A 23,066-nucleotide genomic window follows, 5' to 3' on the forward strand; every position below is an offset into this window, starting at 1 on the left:
ATGATTGCAGACCGGTTGTGGAGTGCTATGCACGAGGTAGCAGCCGCCGCTAAGCGAGACAAGTCGACTGCGATGCCGGTGGGTGGATTATGTAGCTTTGGTGACATTGCTAACCAAAGCCTCGAGTTGTGGCGCACAGACAGCGAGTGCGTTAAGAGATTCGCCAATGTCGTTCTCTGAGGGCCTACCGACCTCAGAAAGACCGCCTCGGCACTACCCGCGCAGACAGCAACCGCCTGTTGGAGACTGATACACCTGTTGCAATACATTGCCGATACATAATGGCGGCGAAGCGCATGTCCGACGAAGAACTCGATGCGTGACCGATCTGCATGCCAAACTTCCCAAGGGCTCAGCCTCCATAGATCGAGTGCGCAAGTGGGTAAGCTCGCAGCCCGTCGGGGGCTACACACAGACACCCCCTACTCCGACTACATACGCCCATTTCTCGGAGCAGACACCGAACCTCGACTACCGTGCCTTTGTACTCGTCGACCTTCTCACCCCTTTGCCTGGCACGGGCACTGGCCGCCCTTGCTTGCTGGCAATCGGGGGTAGTTTTTCCTGTGGTGCTCTATCAATCGCTGCTGAACAACAAGAGCCCCTATCTTATTGGTCGAGCACACCCACATATCGTTTGGGTGGGCCTGCTCGATCGCCGCGTCGAACGCTACCCCATCCCACTCCTCTCGAAATACCTCACGCTGTTGGGAATCTGACCGACATCAAATCCGGTCCTTTATGTCGTGGAGCTTTGAGGAGGGCAGGCAGTCGCATGTAGTGTACGGCTTTCCGCAGTCTTCACACAGGCAGCGGTAGTCGGACTCGAACCAGCGGATGTTCCCTTCTGCCCACTCCTCGAGCATATCGTGAGGCCCCTCTATATCTCCCCAGGGGGGAACCTGCCCATAGTCGCCACAACACACTACCTGACACGGCCGCGTGGCGAGATACTCTAGGATGGCGCGTAGCACTTTAGTCTGTACCTTACAGCACTCGTCAATGATGATTACTTCTGCAAGATGGTCGAGTTTGTGCCCCAGCTCGGACGGTCTCCACTCCTCTATCGGCTTTTCCGCTGGTATGCAGAGGTAATGGTGGTAGGTTTGAGCCTTCACCGCGAGGCGCGGGTTATTGCGATGGTCGTGGGCGACGTCGTTCTCGGGAGTGAGCACCACAACTTTGCGGCCGCGGAACATGCTCACCGCCCACTCGGTCTTCCCCGATCCTCCTTGACCGGCTAGATACATCTTTGCAGAGGTTGCGGCCACTAGATCCCACGGCAGACTCGGCACACCCGGAGGACGTCTTCGCGAGGAATCCGCCTCAACATGCGTCGCAACGCTATGTTTGTGTACGCCAAGAGGGAGGCCCTGATATGGTACCATTGTGAGCGTCGGACACCGTCTTTGTATTGGATCAGATGAGCCCCGTCGGCATGCTCGAAGTTAAGTAAGTGGTCGGTGCCCGCAAGGAGGTTTGTCAGATACGCGGCTTCTTCACGGTCACGAACTACGATCGCCACGGCGAGCGCACTTGCCTACGAAACGGACAGCGAGATCTCGACCCTCAGGATACTGCGGGTCTTCGCTACTCGCGCTAGAGTGGGGGAACCTGATGGAGTACTTTTTTCCGACGCTATACAATACCTACCTCGCCGTAGCCATGACGAGGTCACCCGAGTCTAACAAGTCCTTGAGCTCTGGCGTGGTGATCCAGCCCTCGTTTTGCCCTCGTGCTGCCCTATCCTCCCGGAAGTGTAGGTGTGGCAGGCCTCAGAGAACCCCCACTCGGTCAGCTGAATGACCCCGGTTAGTTGAAGAACCTCGCTCAATGACCGTCCCACAACATCCGCAATACGATACACATTCGTAGGGAAGCCGTATTTCCGTACCACATCAATGGCGTCCTAGGCGCCGCCGAAGACACTGTCCTCGCATCCTAGGTACGCCGCACGCACGTCGATGTGCGCATGAGGCTGCGCCTCTAGGTTTTCCTTGTTATTCCACACTTTGGACTCAACCTGCGCCGCTTGCCAGACGTCCCTGTATTTAAGAGGCGTTGGCCTGATGTTCTCTCTTTGGATCCACTTCTTGAACCGATTGTCGCCCCTCCCATGCTGTGCGTAGCCTCCAGGTACTCTTCCCAAGCGGGATGATCTCCCGGAAGCTCCTGGGGGACTTGACCGGTCTCATCTGTAAAGGCTCTGTCAATCGCGACGCTATCCCTCTCCGATCGGTATAGCTTCCCCTCGTGCGTGACCATAACGCGCCCGCGTAGCCAGATCCTCGTGCTTCTTGGAATCGCCCTGTTTGTAAAGCGAATGAGCACCTCTCGCACTTTTGCCTCGCGCGTTTTCGCGGGGGCACTGGTTAAAACCTTCTCCTGACGTAGCGAACGAAGCTCGTCCTCAGCCTCGAGGTCTAGGCCGTGGACGCTCGTGATCGCAGGTGGTTCAGTCGGAAGCTCCGTCCAGGCGTGGTTATTGTGACATGGGATGTGGATTTGTGTGTACCCTCTTTTGTATCTCCCTGAGTCCCAGAGAGTGTTACCAAGGGCATCGACAGCCACTAGATTGATCTCCAGCTTTCTCTCCAAGCGAAAGAGATCCTCCTTTGTACATCCCGTAGTCGCTAATTTCTCGTCGAAGGTTTCGAGAACCTCGGCTCGTTTCTTTGTCATCCCTAAAGAACGCGCTGTGCACCGATTCGTCAGGTAGTCGGCCACGTAGGCGACAACACAGTTGACTATCTCTTTGTCTTCCGCAGGCTCGGACATGGGCCCGGGCTCTCCGTTTTGCTCTGGCAAAGGACGAAGTTAGTAACGCATGTACACCAAGTATTCCCTGCCTTTCTCCCACATGCCAGCGTCTATGCCCTCTATGCCCCTTCTCACCGAGGACCCGTCCATTCTGTGTTCTGAGCGTCCCTCCTCTTCTGATATTAGAGCTAGGGGGTCTGCGGGTGCCTTACCGACTACTGTGAAGAGTCTGTAGCGCCGATCCGGGTCAAGCATCTCCATCACTTCTGGCAGCAGAGCGTTCCCACGCAGTGCTTCTTGCTCGTGCGAGATCCACCAAACCGAGCCGTCGTCGCCGATATCGGGGCCGCGCACGACGCCTGCCTCGCCGAGGTCACGGATCTCTTCATAGGTGTGTGAGGCGTAATGCTTCTTCCTAACTTTGCAGCACTTCCGTCTGGATACAAACGATGAACGCCGCCGACAAAAAGCGAGTAATACTCGTTGCCGTTCAGCTTTTCTGGGCTCTTTTGCTTCAGCAAAGGGTCGAACTCGCGCCAGACTTCCTCCTTGGGTGTGCGGCATGAGCAGCGTGTGCTTGACATCCTCGGGGATATCCGCGTCGAGAATGTTCTGCGCCACCTCTGCTAACACATCAGGTGCCTCACCATCAGGCATATCATTGAGAATCTCTTCTATGTAAGCGTCCATCCTAGTGGGCATACTCTCTGGGTGGCGTGTCTCTAAAACGAAAGTCTCGACGTACCTGGAGACGGGGATGGGGATGCTACTGCCTAAAGCGACCTCTCAGCTCTGCTAGGACGTAGGGGAATACCCTTCGAGCCCGCTGTTCTTTGTAAACAAGCTTGTGTTTTACAGGGTTATTACCGCAGGCCTCGCAAAGCCGAGCCTCGGACTGGGTCCCCACCCCACACTTTCTACAGGGATGAGGTTCGATTGCGCCCTTCCTCAACCTAGCGCGATGTAACTTGCAATGCTCATAGATGCAACTTTTCCCGCAATGGGCTAAGCTCCCAACCGTGAGCCACTGACACAGGTTTTGACCTCTCATAGCCTGCTCGCATATACCAATCCAAAAATAGGTCTAAATGGGCGTATAGTGTGTGAGAATCGACTGCGTTGCGCGTGCGACACGCCCTGCTAAGCACAGCTGGGTTCCCACACGTTACCACCCAAGGGGGGCCAGCCACCCTGTTATCGTTAGCGCTAGGCGCTAGGCTCCCCCCTCGCCTCCCCCAGCGCCTAGCGCTACCGAAAATGGGCACGCGCCGCCATCCCCTTAAAGAAAATGCTTTAAGCGACCCCTATAACACACCCCTCTCCCGCGAGGCCCCCAGACGGTATACCCCAGGCCTTGGGTATGCCCTAGGGCATACGAAAAACTACGGAAAACGGGCTGGGGGGCGCGGGTTATTCTCGTTTGTACGAACCCCCCAGTCCGGACGCGCCCGGCCTACATACACAGTTGCCTTGTTGATCTTGTGAGCTTATCAAATAATGGCATTTGTGTTCAAGCAGCGGTTTGTCTATTTAGACAAAAAAGCCTGTAGTAAATTGGTGATGTTAATATGCTGTTGTAAGTTAGTGATGTGTGGATCTGTAGTTATATCGTAAATCTCCTGAGCCATGAACTATCTTTGCGTTTCAAATAATTTAGCGAACCGGGGTTCGTCGTTACTAAAATTATTACCCTTGCATATAACACCAATGTAATTTTGTTTTACACAAATGCTGTTTATAATTTGATTTGGGCATTTGATTGTTCCACCACGCGAGTCATTGGAAAATTGACAGCCGACGTATTTTGACAGTGGCCTGAAAAGGGGCGGCAGGCGTCGCGTCTAGTATTTGTGTCAGGCGTACTTTTATTTTTCCTCTCCGACTTTTGAAAAATAAAATATTTGTCGTCGCGCTGTCGACACTGGTTGTATGCCGACGTTTTGATGATCGCAAGTGGACGGATACAGATTGAGCTCTTTACTCTGACAAATCTGCCACGAAAGTGTACACTGTAATGGGTGACGATCTCCTAATAGAAAATAGCTTGAGCACGATACAGAACATTGAATCTTCATGATTATCGCTTTCTTACGACGTCCCAGAAACCCCGGGTGACTAATCCCTGATAAAAAATACAATCTTCTTAAAGCGAGTTCTAATTGTGCAATTTCATTACATCAGTAAATGGGAGCGCTCGGCTACCTATGATATTCATAACGTTAATGAGTCGGTAGGAAAAAAAATAAACACCTCAAATTCTGATAAAATTGCAATCATTACTTGTGGAAAAGTACATTTAGTCGTGTTAATTTCATTGTTCATTAGTTTGAAGCTAAAGCTATAAACATTGACACAAATCAGGACCCCGTCTTGGGTGAAGTTTCCATGTGTCAAGGCAACTGTAGTTCGGCTAAGTGCTGACCAAATACGACTGGCATTACATCTGTCAACTGCAGCGAACAAGAGTACATGGAATACACAGCAATAAGCGCCAGATAATTTTCCTTTATAACACCTGATATTGATAAAACACTTTCATTCAACGTGTCATCATCGGTCAAGACTGTAACCAATATCCAATCGCAAGTACAGTCGTTATCTGGTCATTATTCGCTTTTCTTTTGATAATTAAACCCTTTATTTCACTAAGATTATCAGTAAATTGGCACTTTTAGAAGCAGAACTCATATATTGCTTTTTTCACATCTTTAATAATGGGAAAAATGAACAAAAGTAATAGATGTTTTAAAAAAGCTCTCACTCCTCAACCTCTCATATACAAGTTACTAGTAACCAACAGGACTACTCCATGTAGTTTATAATTGTTATAACTTATATTGTTCAATTTCTATTTAATGTATTTCCGATGTAAGATTGACTACTGTCGCTTTGAAGGGACGTGTTCACGAGGTTCTCCTCAACAGCAAGTTCTCACAGAAGATGGCAGGAAAAATCCCATATGATCTTTTATGGTTTCTTTGTCCAACCCCATGCGCAAACGAGATGTTCAACTAATGGGCAACATATTGTATTTTTTTATCCATGCATAAGTAACAGAAACTAAACTCCGAATGTTTTTGATCGCGGGCGCTTCCAAACAAAACATACGCTAAGATTATATTCTTAAAACCTTTCAAAATAAACCGTCAAATTCGCGGGCAAGTCCTGGGAAATGGTTTGCATATTTATCGCAGAAAATTCGATCATACTCGAAAAGTACATGTAATTTGCTGCATTATACTTGCAAAAATACAAAAAAAAAACATTTATGGCAGAATATCCGAAGAACATTTAAATAACTTCTCCAGGAATTTGCTATCGCCTCGCTGTGGCGTAGTGGCCTAGTAAGGCCCGGCGGTTCGATCGCAAATATCGCAGTTCCGTATCGCGAGAAAAAATTTAAACAAGCGACGAGGGCAAACACTAATTACATACATTATCCACAATGAATAAAATGTTTGTTTGTCAAACTTTCTATGGTTTTATTTATTTATCAGACTCAGTCTTTGTAATAATAGGGCAAAATGAAGAATCATTTTGACATCTCTACAGATTGGACAAGCCTTTTTACCCAAAATGTCCTCACACATTATTGATATTTATAAAGGAAGAAAAAAAAATTGTAGTTTTTGTAGTTTGATTATTAATCCCGCTCTGCTCTTCGCTGGATGTGGATAATTAACTTGAACTAATTGACCTAATACTGCATATTTTTTACTTGGTTAATAAGCACGAGAACTAAACCATTAGAATAATTGCTTGGAATCAAAAACGTCGAGTCAGTTTGCCGCGAATGTGTCGTAAGGAATGTGGCTCCCTGTTTGCTTGCTTGTCTCAACAGTGAACTTTTCTGTGTAGGGAGCCTCATCTGATGACGATTGTGATTTTTCAAACAACAAGGAATTAATCAGTCATCCGAAATCTTATTTGAGGGTTGATGCTATCTCAAAAAGTTTGAAACGGGATTTTTTTTATCTTGTTCATTAAAGCGTTTAGAGAAATCCTCATGTTTTTCATTCAATATCCGACCTGACTCCGTCTCTAAGTTCTTGTGCGAACTGCTCGCTCTTCATATGCACAACTCGCCGGACAGTTTTGAGTCAGATGACATGTGGCATCACTTTAGCGTTCATTTGAGATAGTTTTATGAGGCAAGGTTTCATGAACACAAGAGTTATAAATTCATGCTTTCTGAATAGGAAAAAGGTATACCGTTAACCACTAACTGCAACGACAATGTGCACCATACTGAAAATACTTAAATACTTAATTAAATTGACCTATTCTAGCTTGGCGCTGATGTCTAGGTGGTGGCGTCTGAAGACGTCGCAGGTGTCCAGGGATCCGCAAGGATCGAAATGCTGGCAAGGCGCTTATCGAATACTATAACTATAACTAATAACTAAAACAAATACTTACTATAACCATAACCATAATGGGGGACAACAAATGTTAAATCTCTCTAAAGTTGAGTTTATAATATTAATGTATAGTTGAATCAACAACAGACGTTCAGCTACGAGAAGCAACTTTATTTATTTATCAGACTCAGTCTTTCCTTTTTACCCAAAATATCCTAACACATTATTTAATATTTGTTAAGGAATGAAATATAGTAGTTTTGTATAGTTAGATTCTGAACCCTGCTCCGCTTTTCGCTGGGAATACTGCACATTATTGACTTCGTTAAAGAAACAATTATAAATTGAATTTCAAACATGCAATTTAAAGAAGAAACTTTAATGAAGGAAATAGAAGTCGAAAGTTAAACTTTAAAGTTGAAAACGAAAGTCGATTTTTGGTGGGGTTCTAATGCCATACATAACACTAACAACAACAAATCAAATCACCTACTGAAAGTCACAAGCAACAACAAAAACAACCGAAGATCGCCGAAGATTAACGCCATATACAAATGTTTTCCATCTTCTTATAGAATCCTTTTGATGACTTGACGTGCCTGAATGGCGCCAAATGTAACGCTAGCTATGAGAGCAACATGGGGGTGTGCGAGTGCAAGCCTGGATACCTCGGGAAAAGATGTGAAAAAGGTATAAGTTAAATGCTTTTTTATAGATTCACGTTTCGCCTTAACCAAAATTTTTACGGACATTGAAACTTGTTTTTTTTTAGCGATCTCAGACAGATTACTTGTTTTACCCACATGACGCCAACGTTTTGTCCATTTTTGTCACTGGCTGATTGATGATGGTGATCGCTTTGAACTGTAAATCTAATTTTTAGCTTCAGATTGTTTGCTCGCTCTTGGAGTGGAAAGTTCTTTCATCGCAAACTGGCAGATGACAGGCTCATCTTCAATGGCTGGATCTTCAATGCCTTACAGTGCACTCTTGAATAACCAATACACTTCCGGCCAGACATTTGGGATCTGGAGAGCCAAGAGAGAGCAAGCCGGCGAGTACTTACAGGTGGATTTACTCGTGGTGAAGAACATCAACAAAGTCGCCACACAAGGGAACCCGTCGAATATCAATTCGAGGAGTTTGAACTAATGGGTGACTAGATACGAGCTCAGCCTTGGTGCCGTTGCCTTGACAACCTACCCTCGTGTGAGTATACAGGCATAAGACATGTATCCGATGGCCAGTGGGAGATATGTATGTAATGTCGCCTTGACAACCTACCCTCGTGTGAGTATACAGACATAAGACATGTATCCGAGGACCAGTGGGAGTTATGTATGTAATGTCGCCTGGACAACCTACCCTCATGTGAGTATACAGGCATAAGACATGTATCCGATGGCCAGTGGGAGATATGTATGTAATGTCGCCTGGACAACCTACCCTCGTGTGAGTATACAGACATAAGACATGTATCCGATGACAAGTGGGAGATATGTATGTAATGACCAGGAAGGGCAATGTATTTAATGGACCAGGAGGCGATATGTATCTGATGACCTGGAAAGAATAAGTAACTAATGACCAGGATGGAACATGTATCTAGTAACCAAGGGGCATGTCACTACGAAGTGAAATGACCAGAAAGGAACATATGTATCGAATGACCAGGAAGGAAGTGTATCCAACAACGACATTTCTTTTTAATTTGACTAAGAAACAATTTGTATCTTTGCAGTCTTACTATGATAAGTGGCTTCTTTTTCAGGAATTTTCTGGAAATACCGACCGTGACACGGTGGTGTCACACATCCTTCCGGTCACCATTCAGACCAGGTACATCCGGTTCGTGGTGAAGGCTTGGAATGAGTTGCCTCAAGTGACCATGATTTAAAAGAACGAATCCCCGTGGCCCATGATAACGTCCATGAAAGCTATTTTTAGATTGCGCGAGCTTGTCAATCATAGCATCCATATATGGTTCGTCGCGCCATATTTGGTTATGGGCACAATTTCACAACAATTTCTTTCCCTCTGCACTTCTTTACTTCGTTCGCGACCTGTTTTTATCCTTTTAGCTTCTCTTCAAGGCTCATGATCACAATGATCACAAGGGTGGTGTCCTGGTATCTGTTAAGTTATCTAAATGTTATATAAATAATTGAACGGGAAGACGTCGGGGAGACGGTGAATTTGGAGTTCATTCACATGAGGAGCCCCAGCCGGCCTGAAATGGCTTTGCACACCTATTTTAGGCGTGCAAAAATACACCTTAGCAGGGGATTAGTGGTCAAAAGGTGTATAAAATCTGTAAGCACGCGCGGGGTCGTATTACACAACTACTGTTTATATCTTTCAACGTCACGGAGCCTGGAGTACGATTTGTGTTCCTAACTCCAAACTCGCCACGTTTCGCTCATGGACAGAGACACTCGGAATTCGGCTGTTCTGAGAGGGGACGAGTAAAGCCTTTTTTTTGTGAAATGTTTTCAATAAAATTGCCTTAAAACTTAGAACATGCCTTAATTTTATTGACAACATTTCACAAAAAACGCTTTACTCGTCCCCTCTCAGAACAGCCGAATTCCGAGCTACGAACAAGAGCAACCATTGCCTGGGCTACCTGTGTTTCTTCCCAGCGCGGTCAAGCGTAACTAATCGTCCAACGGCGTCGGTCAAGGATACTTGTGGCTACTTTCTCGTTTTAAAATACGGCTAGCGACAAGGGAAAATAGTTTAGCTCGGATGTGTTGCCACATATCGAATGTAAGTGTACCCTGGCATAGGTCTGCGAGATAAAAATATTTTGTTTGTTGTTTTTTCCTCTCAAATTTCAACGGTATTTGAGTGCTACTGAAAATGGCGCCTCCAACCTTGTTGCTTTCCTTAGTAGGGGGAGAGAAGTCATAAATTCCGTTAAGAACCCCCCCCCCCCAAAAAAAAAAAAAAAATCGTGCATTACACGTGAATTTGACAACAACAAGGCATCTTCTTAGTTTTAAGGCAATTTTATTTACAACATTTCACACAAATAACGCTTTACTCGTCCTCTCTCAGAACAGCCGAATTCCGTGCTACGAACAAGCAACCATTGCCTGGGCTACCTGTGGTTACCAAACAACAACTATACGAGTACCGAACGAACAACTTCCGAGACCAAATAAAACCGCCAGCTGCGCAAAAAGCATACAAGCTGAATTTTTTTCTTACAAATTTATATTTGTCCAGGTTACACATTCTTTCTAATCTTTCCTCTAAGGTCTCTGAGTGATGGTCTTTTTCAAGCAGAAAAATTTGTAGCGTCCTTTATAAAAACCCAATTAAAGAGAAGTAGTCGTCATAAATCCCACTGAAAACACATCAATGGCGTTGGTACTCTAACTGCCAGGGACTCGAACTTCTGGGCCGTATATTCGGCGGTCGAAAGCTTCTCTCATGATGGAGCTTCAAAGTGCTTGCGGCAGCATTTCCCGAAGTAGATGATAACAGGGCAGTTTTGCCCTTCCCGCTCCTCGACTAAAACGTTATTGGATTTGATGTCATTGTGGAGATTTCCTTTGTGATGTATATAGTCAACCGTATTGCAGATCTTTTGAAACACTGCATTCAACTGTTGTTTTGAAAGTAGAGAAAATGAAATAAATACAGTACGGTATTTACATATACCTTGATTGGCTATTAGTTTGGATAACTTCATTACATCTCATTTGCAGGTTTTAAATCATAGCAATTATGTTTCAGCTGAAGTCTTCAAGGCGTGCCGCCCAAAACAACAGTGAAAACACAAAGCACATTACACAACCTCCTATATGAAAAAATATATATTCAGCAATGTGTTTCAGATGAAGTCTTCAAGGCGTGCCGCCCAAAACAACAGTGAAAACACAAAGCACATTACACAACCTCCTATATGAAAAATATATATTAAGCAATATGTTTCAGCTGAAGTCTTCAAGGCGTGCTGCCCAAAACAACAGTGAGAATATAAAGCACATTACCTGATTACACAACCTTCTATATGAAAAAATATATATTCAGCAATATGTTTCAGATGAAGTCTTCAAGGCGTGCCGCCCAAAACAACAGTGAGAACATAAAGCACATTACCTGATTACACAACCTCCTATATGAAAAAAATATATCCAGCAATATGTTTCAGATGAAGTCTTCAAGGCGTGCCGCCCAAAACAACAGTGAGAACATAAAGCACATTACACAACCTCCTATATGAAAAAAATATATCCAGCAATATGTTTCAGCTGAAGTCTTCAAGGCGTGCCGCCCAAAACAACAGTGAAAACATAAAGCAAATTACACAACCTCCTATATGAAAAAAATATATATTCAGCGATATGTTTCAGCTGAAGTCTTCAAGGCGTGCCGCCCAAAACAACAGTGAAAACACAAAGCACATTACACAACCTCCTATATGAAAAAATATATATTCAGCAATGTGTTTCCGATGAAGTCTTCAAGGCGTGCCGCCCAAAACAACAGTGAAAACACAAAGCACATTACACAACCTCCTATATGAAAAAAATATATTAAGCAATATGTTTCAGCTGAAGTCTTCAAGGCGTGCCGCCCAAAACAACAGTGAGAATATAAAGCACATTACCTGATTACACAACCTCCTATATGAAAAAAATATATATTCAGCAATATCTTTCAGATGAAGTCTTCAAGGCGTGCCGCCCAAAACAACAGTGAGAACATAAAGCACATTACCTGATTACACAACATCCTATATGAAAAAAATATATCCAGCAATATGTTTCAGATGAAGTCTTCAAGGCGTGCCGCCCAAAACAACAGTGAGAACATAAAGCACATTACACAACCTCCTATATGAAAAAAATATATCCAGCAATATGTTTCAGCTGAAGTCTTCAAGGCGTGCCGCCCAAAACAACAGTGAAAACACAAAGCACATAACACAACCTCCTATATGAAAAAAATATATTAAGCAATATGTTTCAGATGAAGTTTTCAAGGCGTGCCGCCCAAAACAACAGTGAGAAGATAAAGCACATTACACATTCTCCTATATGAAAAAATATATCCAGCAATATGTTTCAGCTGAAGTCTTCAAGGCGTGCCGCCCAAAACAACAGTGAAAACATAAAGCAAATTACACAACCTCCTATATGAAAAAAAATATATATTCAGCAATATGTTTCAGATGAAGTCTTCAAGGCGTGCCGCCCAAAACAACAATGAAAACAAAAAGCACATTACACAACCTCCTATATGAAAAAATATATATTCAGCAATATGTTTCAGATGAAGTCTTCAAGGCGTGCCGCCCAAAACAACAGTGAAAACACAAAGCACATTACACAACCTCCTATATGAAAAAAATATATTAAGCAATATGTTATAGCTGAAGTCTTCAAGGCGTGCCGCCCAAAACAACAGTGAAAACACAAAGCACATTACACAACCTCCTCTATGAAAAAAATATATCCAGCAATATGTTCCGGATGAAGTCTTCAAGGCGTGCCGCCCAAAACAACAGTGGGAACATAAAGCACATTACCTGATTACACAACCTCCTATATGAAAAAAATATATTAAGCAATATGTTTCAGCTGAAGTCTTCAAGGCGTGCCGCCCAAAACAACAGTGAAAACACAAAGCACATTACACAACCTCCTATATGAAAAAAATATATTAAGCAATATGTTTCAGATGAAGTCTTCAAGGCGTGCCGCCCAAAACAACAGTGAGAACATAAAGCACATTACACAACCTCCTATATGAAAAAATATATCCAGCAATATGTTTCAGCTGAAGTCTTCAAGGCGTGCCGCCCAAAACAACAGTGAGAACATAAAGCACATTACACAACCTCCTATATGAAAAAAATATATATATTCAGCGATATGTTTCAGCTGAAGTCTTCAAGGCGTGCCGCCCAAAACAACAGTGAAAACACAAAGCACATTACACAACCTCCTATATGAAAAAATATATATTCAGCAATGTGTTTCAGATGAAGTCTTCAAGGCGTGCCGCCCAAAACAACAATGAAAACAAAAAGCACATTACACAACCTCCTATATGAAAAAAATATATTAAGCAATATGTTTCAGCTGAAGTCTTCAAGGCGTGCCGCCCAAAACAACAGTGAGAATATAAAGCACATTACCTGATTACACAACCTCCTATATGAAAAAATATATATTCAGCAATATGTTTCAGATGAAGTCTTCAAGGCGTGCCGCCCAAAACAACAGTGAGAACATAAAGCACATTACCTGATTACACAACCTCCTATATGAAAAAAATATATCCAGCAATATGTTTCGGATGAAGTCTTCAAGGCGTGCCGCCCAAAACAAAATACAAAAATATAATTATTACAATTATTACAAGCAAAAACATAAATATATTTATTAAGGATAAGTTATTATTTGTCAGCTGATTGCTACAATACCAAACTCTTGTCCGCCAAATTTCTCTCTAGCTTTTCGATCTTTACCGAAAGCGATTCCACTTTCGTTCTTACTTCATGCTGTGCCAGTGTTTTCGAGCATGAGTTGGGGTAAACGTGGTTGATCTCCTTGTCGGTTCCCGGCAGTACGTTTAGAAGTCTGAAGGAATCCCTACTTGCTGAAATCTCCCCGATTACTCCAAACGCTTAAAGGACGTAGACTTCTTCCGTTCTAGCCCTGTTTCAGGCAACGCAATCTGCTTAAAACCATTTGATCGGAGCTGAATCGCCGGCAAGCGTCCTCTCACATCCTTCGACGCTATCTTATAGCTTCGGCCGGGATGCTTCAAAGAACCTCATATTGACGAATTTTCGTGGTCGTAAACGGCATAAGTCAATATTAAGTGCGTACCATCTTTTGTTTGGGTCAATCCTCAATGAAATCACCTCAAATTACATCATGAAATCGGAAAGGAGGTCTTAGCCGACGAGTCAAATGTTGTAGACTGAATCAATAGAGCGCGCGCTTTGATTCATATTTGGCGCTATGTTCTACCATATTCCCATATATAGCATAATCCAATATTTATATAGGCCAAGTGTCGACAGAAAATACACACTGTACACACATGGCACCAATCAAAGTGCTGTCTAAAATATATTCGATTAACACGAAAATGCTTGACGCATGCTGGGAACAAGCATCCCCGCTGGTACCGTTTTCTCCCCTCTGGGGCTCCTCGGATGCATCGTGCAGACTCCTAAAAGTTCTTTTTCTCTGCAATTCGGTGAGATAGAATACCTAGGCATTCTCAGAGTCTATGTTATGTATTTAAATACAAGAAGGCTTTTATTTATCTTTGATTTACAAAATTTTTAGATGAATTAACTTCAATTCTTCACGCAAATGTTCAGAAATCATGTCACTCAAGAAACCCTTGTCACTGGAATAAAGATTTACTTCATTACAAAGAGTTGAAATATTTTATTTTTGAAATACCTGTCTTAATAACCACAATATCGGTGTGAATATAATGGTATTACGTTCTGGATGTATCTTTTTCATTACAAGGGAATTGGAAGAGAATTGTGTTTTGTAAACACAGATTTATGATTGTTGTGTAATAATTTGCGAATCAGCAGTGAAAAGTTGATCCCAGAGCCTAAAATCACGCACTCTATGCATTTCAATGTCCCAGAAACGGTTGATTGGCTCCAGCGTACTCTATGGAAGATTATTTTCACAGCATTCGTAAAAAGGGAGGTATTTTCGGTCAAAAAGATTTCCAAAACAGCCTTTGCCGGTTCACATTGCTTAAGATGTGATCGCGCGTAAGACTCATGTTGCTAGGAAACGTGAGCGCTAACCAATCAGAGGCGTATCTAAAAATAACTGCTTCTTCTAAAAATAGCTTTCACGGACGTCATCATTGGAACATACCCTAAGGGGATTCGTTCTCTTACATCATGGTCTCTTGGTTGCCTGCGATGAGAGTCGAGATCTATGGGTGCGACGCTTGAATCATGATCGCCAAACCTCAGGTAGCCCAGATATAATGGTTTTGAAGCTTTTTCGTAGCTTGGAATAGTATAATGAAACGATTTCTTGCGAAATTCGGCCGGTTTCGAATGCTTATTACATTCCTTTTTATCTTGGTATAGGAAGGGTTCTCGTATCTTTTTTTGTAATAAATACGCCATTTACCCGTAAATCAGAAATCAATAAGACTGCGTTGAGATATGACGTAAGCTTAAAGGAAGTTTTATTCCTTTCATTTCACAAAAAGTCCACATTACATATCCCTCGTTTTACATCTCAAAACAGCTAATTTAAAGCTACAAACAAACTTCAAAAGCATTTCCTGGGCTACCTGATATCAAACTAGGTCAAGTAGATGTGTCAAGTTTTGTCTTTTTATCATTGCTGCATTGTTTCACTTACCCTTGAGAGATAATGGTATATTTATTTTGTAGGGTTTATGGATTTTTTTCTGCACATATTGAAAACCACACCTTTTCGATTTCATCTCTATCCAAAATTTAAAGATATCTAACCAGCTGACCTTTGTAATCGTTTGCATTTGATATTGGAGGACAAATTAAGAGAATTGAAATAATTGTCTATTTACCAGAATCAATAAAAAACAGCTTTCCAAAATAAGCCTATCTTAATGGGTGCTTGCTTACATTTGTTATTTTGCTAAGAAATAGCAGTTTGCAGAACCAAATTCTTTAAAGGCTTATATACATGATATATTTTCTTTATTGATAGCCTTGAAAAAAAATAATAATAATTTTAAAAAAATTATGAATTTCTGAAAATTTGATTTAGACAGTGCCTAAATCTCTATATGATAGGTTTATTACATTTGTGGGCAACAATTTATTACAATTGTGGGTGTATTACATTTGTGGACTCTTCAGCGTCCTACTACTCATTTGAATTAAAATCTCAAGTCTAAGCTACGCAGATTCTCACTGTCGTGGTACACCCTGCGAATCGTGAATAGCCGCCCTGTGGCATTACTGTGCGTCGCCGTTGATCTATTCCCTGAACACATGACTGAGTTTCTCCGCAACCTTAAAAGCCTCGCACAGGCAGACTGTAGCGACTTTGAGCGACAAATAAACATGATTGGGTCAAACGCACTTGTGAGAAATGCGAAGTAAGGCGGTATGAAGAGGAGCCATTGATTGATAGTTCCCAGATCCCTAACGGCTAACGTGAACACAATGCTTGGCATAAAGCAGATAACGTAAGCCAACAACACAATGACGATAGTGGTGGCAGCACGTGCTTCATTGCGCATGCGTCGCTCTAGGGTTTCTTGGAGCTGGCAGTGATAAACAAAAACGTGTTAAACAAAGGGGAGGGGGAGGGGTTTGATGAAATTTTGAGATCCCACAGTGAGCGTGATTATTTTTACTTTACTTTGTGAGTGGCGAGAAGCAGCTGCTAGCTCAAGGCGAAAACACGAATATATCAAGGGAAATTAAGATTTGGATTAAAATTTGTTACGAGTTGGTGATTTTAATTACCCAGATGTTTTTTTTAAAAGAAGCTATTTTAATATTTTAAGCATAAGAAAATCGTATTCTGAATTCTAGAGCTTGAATTCGAAATGTTCAGCAAAACACAGCAATTCTCAAACTAACCAAATCCGTTTTTGATAAGACAAATAATGAGTTTAGTTAGCAACGTTTAACTATAAGCGTCAAATATTATTTTCTTTTTTTTCAATTTTTTTATTAATTTCAACATAGACGTACCTGGCTAACTTGTCTATGCATACTACAGTATGTTGCAAGCGAGAGCACAGCTATTACCACAACACATAGAGGTAGGTTGCTTAGAAGACAGTAGCGGATAGACCTCGTGAAGTAGATTGCCCGATATTCTTGCACTAGGCTGCTCCCTAAGTTAACACTCCATACGGGCAACATTGCACAACTAGTTATCGTAATCCCTGAAAGCCACACACACGATATCCCCGAAAGGGCTTTCCTCTTTGAGATCCACTGTTTGTAAGCCATCCCCTGACTTATCGCCGCATATCGATCACACATCATTAGCACCATCGAGTATAGCTTTAGTAAGATAAAAAGCAGGTACGCAAAGACTGTGGCGAAAGCCGTCAGTTGACCAGTAAACCACACATTGAATATTACGACATCTAGCATAAAAAGAGGCAAATTGGCGAGGGCGCTCAACATATCGACGATCACTAGATTTGCCAACAAGATATTAGGGATAGTCCGCAGAGCTTTGTAGCGAACTATGATGGTCCAGAGGATGGTGTTCGCCACGAACGCGATGATTAGCAATGAGATTACCAAAAAGAGTTGAGCACTTTGGGTCCCGCATTGATAATCAGTACCAGATAAATTCATCGAGCAAGCAGGACATCAAGAGTTAAAACAGATTAAGTTTCGCTAACGTGTGTCGCAGGACAGTGTGTCTGAATTGCCGCACGAATTGATGGGCTGCTTGTCTCGTTTAAACACCTGCTGACCGGCAAACTTAATAGCCATATCCGCTTAGTACACAATCTAACGAAACATCCAAAAATATTTACAATTATCCTTTTAAAAGTTTTCTAGTCCTGTTTCATTTATTGGTATTGTCGTAAAAACGAAATTTTCTTACAGTTCCCTCTGAATGAACTTATATATTCTAATATGTGATTGTATGATTTCAAAAAAGTTATTAAATTAACCCATTTTGTTAGCATTTCTGTTAATAAATGCCTTTTTTCAAGTAAGTTGAATTCTTTATTTTGTTATGTGTAATGAAAATGTACACCAAGGAGAGAGTCTTAAAATTTTCTCCAATGAGGTAACACCACGAGACATATTGTAGCTCTGGTAATTGTGTAATTAAGTTGAAGTAGTAACTGCCAAACTCATCTTACGAGAAAGAAAAACTTGATCCGAGTGTTCATGTAAAATGTCTACTAATTAATCCTTTTATGCCGTCATTGGCTTTCTGCAAACCCTTCAGTGGGGCGTACATCAACAGTCCCGGCATGCAGCACGAGAGAAGCGACAACACGGCCCAACGCTGTGCACAATCTATCCCCAGTCTCCCACAGTAACACGGGTCGTCTTCGTGTCGTATCTCATGCGCATGCGCCCAGTGGTAAAACAGCGCCTTCGCGCAGCACATGCAAGTGCAGTAATCAATACACCGGTCAGCGGCACTCTCCTCTTCATTGTCGTCGCTGTTGTGGCTGTTGATCAGGTTGTCGCTCACGTGACTTGACATGTTGCTCAGGACTGAAGGCGTTGCGCTCTCTCGTCTGCTCTCCGAGGGACAAGCCAGTAAATATTGTGCTGAGTCGGCTGTTGAGAACATGGAGAATAGGGAGTCGCTGCGCGGTTTGAAAGGTGGCTCTGTCATGAGGAGTGAATGGGTGGGTGGCGCCGCCCTACCCCTATCGTCGTAGTAGGATTGGGAGTCCAAGACATCCAAATACACGAAGACATCTGGGTAGTGCGGTGGGGTTAGTTCAGAGTTCACGTTGATGGATGGTACATTGTGGAACGTGTTATTTAAGTTGTATGCACTAATGGAGCTTCTCTGTCAGGTGGGGCTCGCTTGACATGCACCATACTGGACCCGGTCTGTGATCTGACTTGGGAACCTTTGGTCATAGAGAGACTGCTCATCAAGAATACTCGAGTCAACAAATGCGTCGGGATAAGAAGAGTCCAATGGATGGAACTGGGAGCAATTCATATGTTGATTGGCAAATGATGCATCGGAATGAAAGATTGGAATAGGACGAGGGCGGTGGATCTCCCGTAGTGGTGCTCTCTCTTTTGGGTGTGGCTCCTGAGTAATAGGGTTATTTAGCACCCAGTGGCCTAGATCACTGCTTGTGTTTGGTCTTCCACTTCCGTTGCTATTGCTAATTTGCCAGTGACCACACCCATTCTGGGCTGGCACAGGCTCTACGCTGATTGGCACGGGTGACAGCCGACGTGGAAGACAGTCAGACGCGTTACCCTTAACGCTGACCTCACTCTCCCCTGACCCGCTCCTACTATGATTAGGAGAGATCCAGACGCTGTCATCACCTATACTGTTATAACTCGCTAGACTGCACGACTGCATGAGCTGCGAGGGGAATGGTAACTCACCGGGCTAGGAATAGAGCATAATCTGCTGGTCCTAAAGAAGTCAGCGAAAGGCCAGCTGGGACTGTCAACCTCCTGGCTCCTTAGGCTCGTGCCACTCGTTTGCGATCTCTCGCGTGTTTTGTGAGATCGCGGCTGTGGAATCTGAAGACTATAATTGACTAATTGTTCAATATCCCCGCTAAAGAAGTGCGTTTTATCATCGGGCGAGCAGAGAAGGACTGGAGAGCTGACGGATACAGGTGAAGAGAGGCATGACGTGCTATCTTCCGGCGGAGGAGGAGTGGTACTGAGCGGGAGCGAAAGGCTTCTTAGCGGTCTGCTTCTCTTACTAATGGCGTTCGTGAATGAGAGGCTGGTTATCCCACCATCTTACTAATGGCGTTCGTGAATGAGAGGCTTCCTCGGATTCCTTGTGCATTTTTTTGAATTTTGCTGACATTGCCATTTTGAATTTGGGTGTAGCAGATGTGACCTAGACCAAGACAAAACGCCGATAATCAGTGATTGGATGGCTCATCATTGCACAGTGCTTCTCTTCCACTGTCCTCCTCCCGGGTTTGGGGACATGTTCCCAAAAGAAGTTAATTTTTTGATTTCGTTCTAACAAGGAACCTATTTCCTCCATCTTAACAGATATTATTAATTTGTTATGGCTAATTTAGACAGCACGATTCAGTTGTATGCGACACCTCTACAACTAGAATCGTAGAGTGTAAATCAGCTACGATGATTGTTCCACTTTATTTTTATTTTTCAGGAGTGAGTTTTCTGCTTAAACAGGCTCTTTTTTTTACTTCGAGTATTAAAATCCAGATTTCCTGCTTATAGTTTTTTATACCTTTGTTTTTACTGTACCTATTACAGGGGTATAAGGGGCGGAACCAGGATTTCCCGAAGGGGTAGAGGACCACCAATAAAACAAATAACGGAAGCTAAATTTCTAATTTTTTAGTCCCATACATCTTCTGAAATTTCACACCGAAGGGGGGAGGGGGCGGCCCCCCTTGGACCCACCGCTGTTTTTGAAGGCAGTTCCCCCAAGAAGATTTCCTATTATTGCAGTGACTGCAATCACTACAATCCCTAGAAAGATTGATCAAGGTAAGTTGACACCCGTCTATAGGGGGGCTGGGGGGGAGGAGTATTTCTCAATTTTTGCACCCTGAGCGGTGATTTTCTTTTAAATGTGCATAACATTTAGCAAATCCCCCTTTTTCGTTCTTTGTGTAATCTACCCCCCCCCCCCCCTTAGGTCGCATTTTTTTGCATGCCGCCACCCACCTAAAAAATAAACCGTCCCTTAGCACCCTAACGATCAAAAATCTCTTAAGTTTTGGTCATTGCACTTCCAATAGCGTTTTGAATGCATTAAGATCAAGAATCTTAAAATAATAATAATGATAAAGGAAAGCTGAAATTGAATATGAAAATTTCAAATCTACAATGCTTTTTTGGTTAGCTCGTCCAAAAACGCACAAACAAAGCTTTTCAACAAAAAATACCTTCCACAAATGCATCGCAATTTTTACTGCACATCCATTTTTTTACTACAGCCACATTTTTAAATTATCTTTTTATTTTTGTTTGGCGTAGGCAAATGGCTATTGAACAGAAGAATAAAGTAAAATATTACCCCTAACTGACCAAAGCTCTTCTAGCATCAGTTTAAAAATAAATTCAAGAATTCTGTTATTTATTTTTATTTTAGTTAATGCCACTGGACACATAAACTCAAATGCAATTCGCCAAATAAAATAGAACACTAAAACCGACCTTGATATCTGACGGTCCAGTAACTACGTAAGAAATACTGTAAAAAAATGTGGACAACAGATCGTACATCTAACCTTCGCCAAGAAACACAACCAGTCCCGAAAAAAAACATCAAGCAAAACAAAACAAGCGAAACATACCTTACTGTCGTTATAAAGCTAAACCAGATCCAAGCAGTTGAAATGTATGGCCGTGTGACTGTCCTAGCTCACAATGGAAAACAATCTAGAATGCATTGACGTCATTCTCGCCAACGGTAATTACAGAAAATCATTGAAAATGCAATATGGCAAGGGACAGAGGATTTGAATATTCTTATCAATAATTTTTTAAACCGAGAATATTTCCTATGCTTTTTGATTTGTATGGGACCCGAAATGTCTATCATAACACAGATATCATGACTGTATTGAGGTTGTAAAAGACGGGCTCCCTTCATTACTATGGAAACAAGCGGCAAGCGGGAATTACAAAAATCATTTCAAGAGTATATACTATAGTATGTCTTTTAGTTTGCTTTGGTATGGCTAAAAAAAGGAGGGGAATTGGGTTTCTGAGGAGCCGGGGGAAGGGGGGTCTGGGGATGGTTCTGCAGTCGGAGGAAGGGTAGCCTGCGTAGCGGCGCTAAAGGGGAGGGGGAAGGTGTCCGTGGACGAGAGAAAATATCGGAGGGAGGTGCCGAGGGAGACTAGGAGGAGAAAAGGAAGGAAGCTAGCGCTAGTGCGCTGTCTGTGAATCATCTCCTCACAACGTATATGTTATCCTTCTTACAATATGTTTTCTAATCTTGGGCGCATAGCAATATATCCATTAATCACTGAGGTTAACGCAAATATAACCCAGTTCGTGTACATAATCAAGCGAAGATGAACCACATGGATACCAAGCGTTGACAGAGCTACGCTCACTAACCACCCGTCTACGTGGGCACAAATGTACATAAGTCCACATTGCAAAATTATCAATGTACCTGGTAGCGTCAGCGTGTCCACTATGTAACGCAACAAATCAAACACCGAGAACACCAGTTTGATAAATAATCTCACCACCCGGATGAGCTGATTAGCCAGATCGCACACACCCTCGATTATATCAAGTACACCCGTGTATAAGTTCAAAAGAAACGTTCCAATATATGAAACAAGTCCCCAGACACCTAGCGCAGAATATCCCAGAGGTCTCCCAACATTCAACGCTAGGCTCAACTTGTGATCAAATCCAGATGTTTGGTGTTTTTGTCATGTTCGTTTTTCTGTCTCTTCTTTCTTATTTGGTTGACCTTTTTTCATCTTTAGATTTTCTTTTAGGCGTTGAAGATAATGGCCATAATGCCTTGTGCCCATAATTTCGCTTTCTGTCTCCTCGTTTTAAAAGCCATACCACAGGGAGTACCTGTAAGATGAGAATACGGTGCACATATGGCGAAAATGTGTTACACGGCACGATCGCTTTCGCCACTCGAAAATGTTGCAGTGTCGAGGAATAAAGAGCTCAAGAACAAAGATGGATGTTGGCCTCAGCTGTCGATTGATTAAGCAGCCATGTATTGCCTGTCTGTATAAAAAGAAAAGCAAATAATGTTATCGGGTTGTGAGACGCTAATGTGATATTAGGGAAATTCATGTCTCTGGAAAATGATAGAGGCTGTCTCGCTATGTTTTTTACATTTTCTACCCCTATTAACCACAACCCCCTAATATACAAAGCCTTGAATCCCTCCTAGGTCTAAGGTATATCATATCCCTCAAATATACTTTACACAGAATAATTCTTAGCTAAGGTTTACGGATATCATTACCTTGGATCCTTGTGAATCCGTGTTTTTTGTTACATGACTGGAATTTAGAGGTTAAGAGAGTTCTTCACGTGACTTAAAATTGTCGCTCTTTTTACTAATTTCTTCACCTTTTTTTCTTCTTTAATCGAATTTTTCAAAATAAAAACCAAACATTTCTAGCGCGAGTTGGATTTGTTTGGGCTTAACTCAGAGCCATTAAAAATACAAAAAGCCTTTTGGTGATAAATAAACTTCGAGACTACTGTAGTAAACAGTGCTACACAGGTATCCCGTCGGCTTGATTTTCACCTGT

General features: G+C 42.8%; 3 protein-coding genes and 1 long non-coding RNA gene across 6 annotated transcripts; 1 reads left to right on the forward strand and 3 right to left on the reverse strand.

Annotated features, from left to right (window-relative positions):
• The first annotated feature begins 5,173 nt into the window (after positions 1 to 5,173).
• LOC116601521 lies at positions 5,174 to 9,488 on the forward strand. Of its 3 annotated transcripts, XR_007307124.1 has the most exons (4): positions 5,174 to 5,571; positions 7,697 to 7,811; positions 8,005 to 8,330; positions 8,893 to 9,488. XR_007307124.1 is itself a non-coding variant. In XM_048724394.1 (2 exons), the coding sequence occupies exons 1-2, from the start codon at positions 7,760 to 7,762 to the stop codon at positions 8,271 to 8,273; spliced, it is 321 nt and encodes a 106-aa protein (XP_048580351.1). In that variant the 5' UTR covers positions 7,471 to 7,759; the 3' UTR covers positions 8,274 to 8,873. The 3 variants fall into 3 exon arrangements, 1 of the variants encoding a protein (XP_048580351.1); XR_004290066.2 differs by lacking the exon at positions 5,174 to 5,571 and having other exon boundaries at positions 7,471 to 7,811; XM_048724394.1 differs by lacking the exons at positions 5,174 to 5,571; positions 8,893 to 9,488 and having other exon boundaries at positions 7,471 to 7,811; positions 8,005 to 8,873.
• A 6,440-nt stretch (positions 9,489 to 15,928) lies between these two features.
• LOC5517968 (rhodopsin) lies at positions 15,929 to 17,580 on the reverse strand. Its single transcript, XM_032362395.2, has 2 exons — positions 16,831 to 17,580; positions 15,929 to 16,394 (listed from the first exon to the last, which is right to left on the reverse strand). Exons 1-2 carry the CDS (start codon positions 17,449 to 17,451, stop codon positions 16,005 to 16,007), a joined length of 1,011 nt encoding a protein of 336 aa, XP_032218286.2. The 5' UTR covers positions 17,452 to 17,580; the 3' UTR covers positions 15,929 to 16,004.
• Positions 17,581 to 17,809: 229 nt separating this feature from the next.
• On the reverse strand, positions 17,810 to 18,902 carry LOC5517909 (protein sprouty homolog 2). Its single transcript, XM_048724075.1, has one exon. It carries the CDS (start codon positions 18,458 to 18,460, stop codon positions 17,999 to 18,001), a length of 462 nt encoding a protein of 153 aa, XP_048580032.1. The 5' UTR covers positions 18,461 to 18,902; the 3' UTR covers positions 17,810 to 17,998.
• A 1,985-nt stretch (positions 18,903 to 20,887) lies between these two features.
• Positions 20,888 to 22,991, reverse strand: LOC116601520. The gene is made up of 2 exons (XR_004290065.2): positions 22,775 to 22,991; positions 20,888 to 22,530 (listed from the first exon to the last, which is right to left on the reverse strand). It is a non-coding gene; the product is annotated as an uncharacterized LOC116601520 (long non-coding RNA).
• Between the last annotated feature and the right edge of the window lie 75 nt (positions 22,992 to 23,066).

Source organism: Nematostella vectensis, chromosome 2, assembly GCF_932526225.1.
Source record: "Nematostella vectensis chromosome 2, jaNemVect1.1, whole genome shotgun sequence".
In the NCBI taxonomy this organism is placed as follows: domain Eukaryota; kingdom Metazoa; phylum Cnidaria; class Anthozoa; order Actiniaria; family Edwardsiidae; genus Nematostella; species Nematostella vectensis.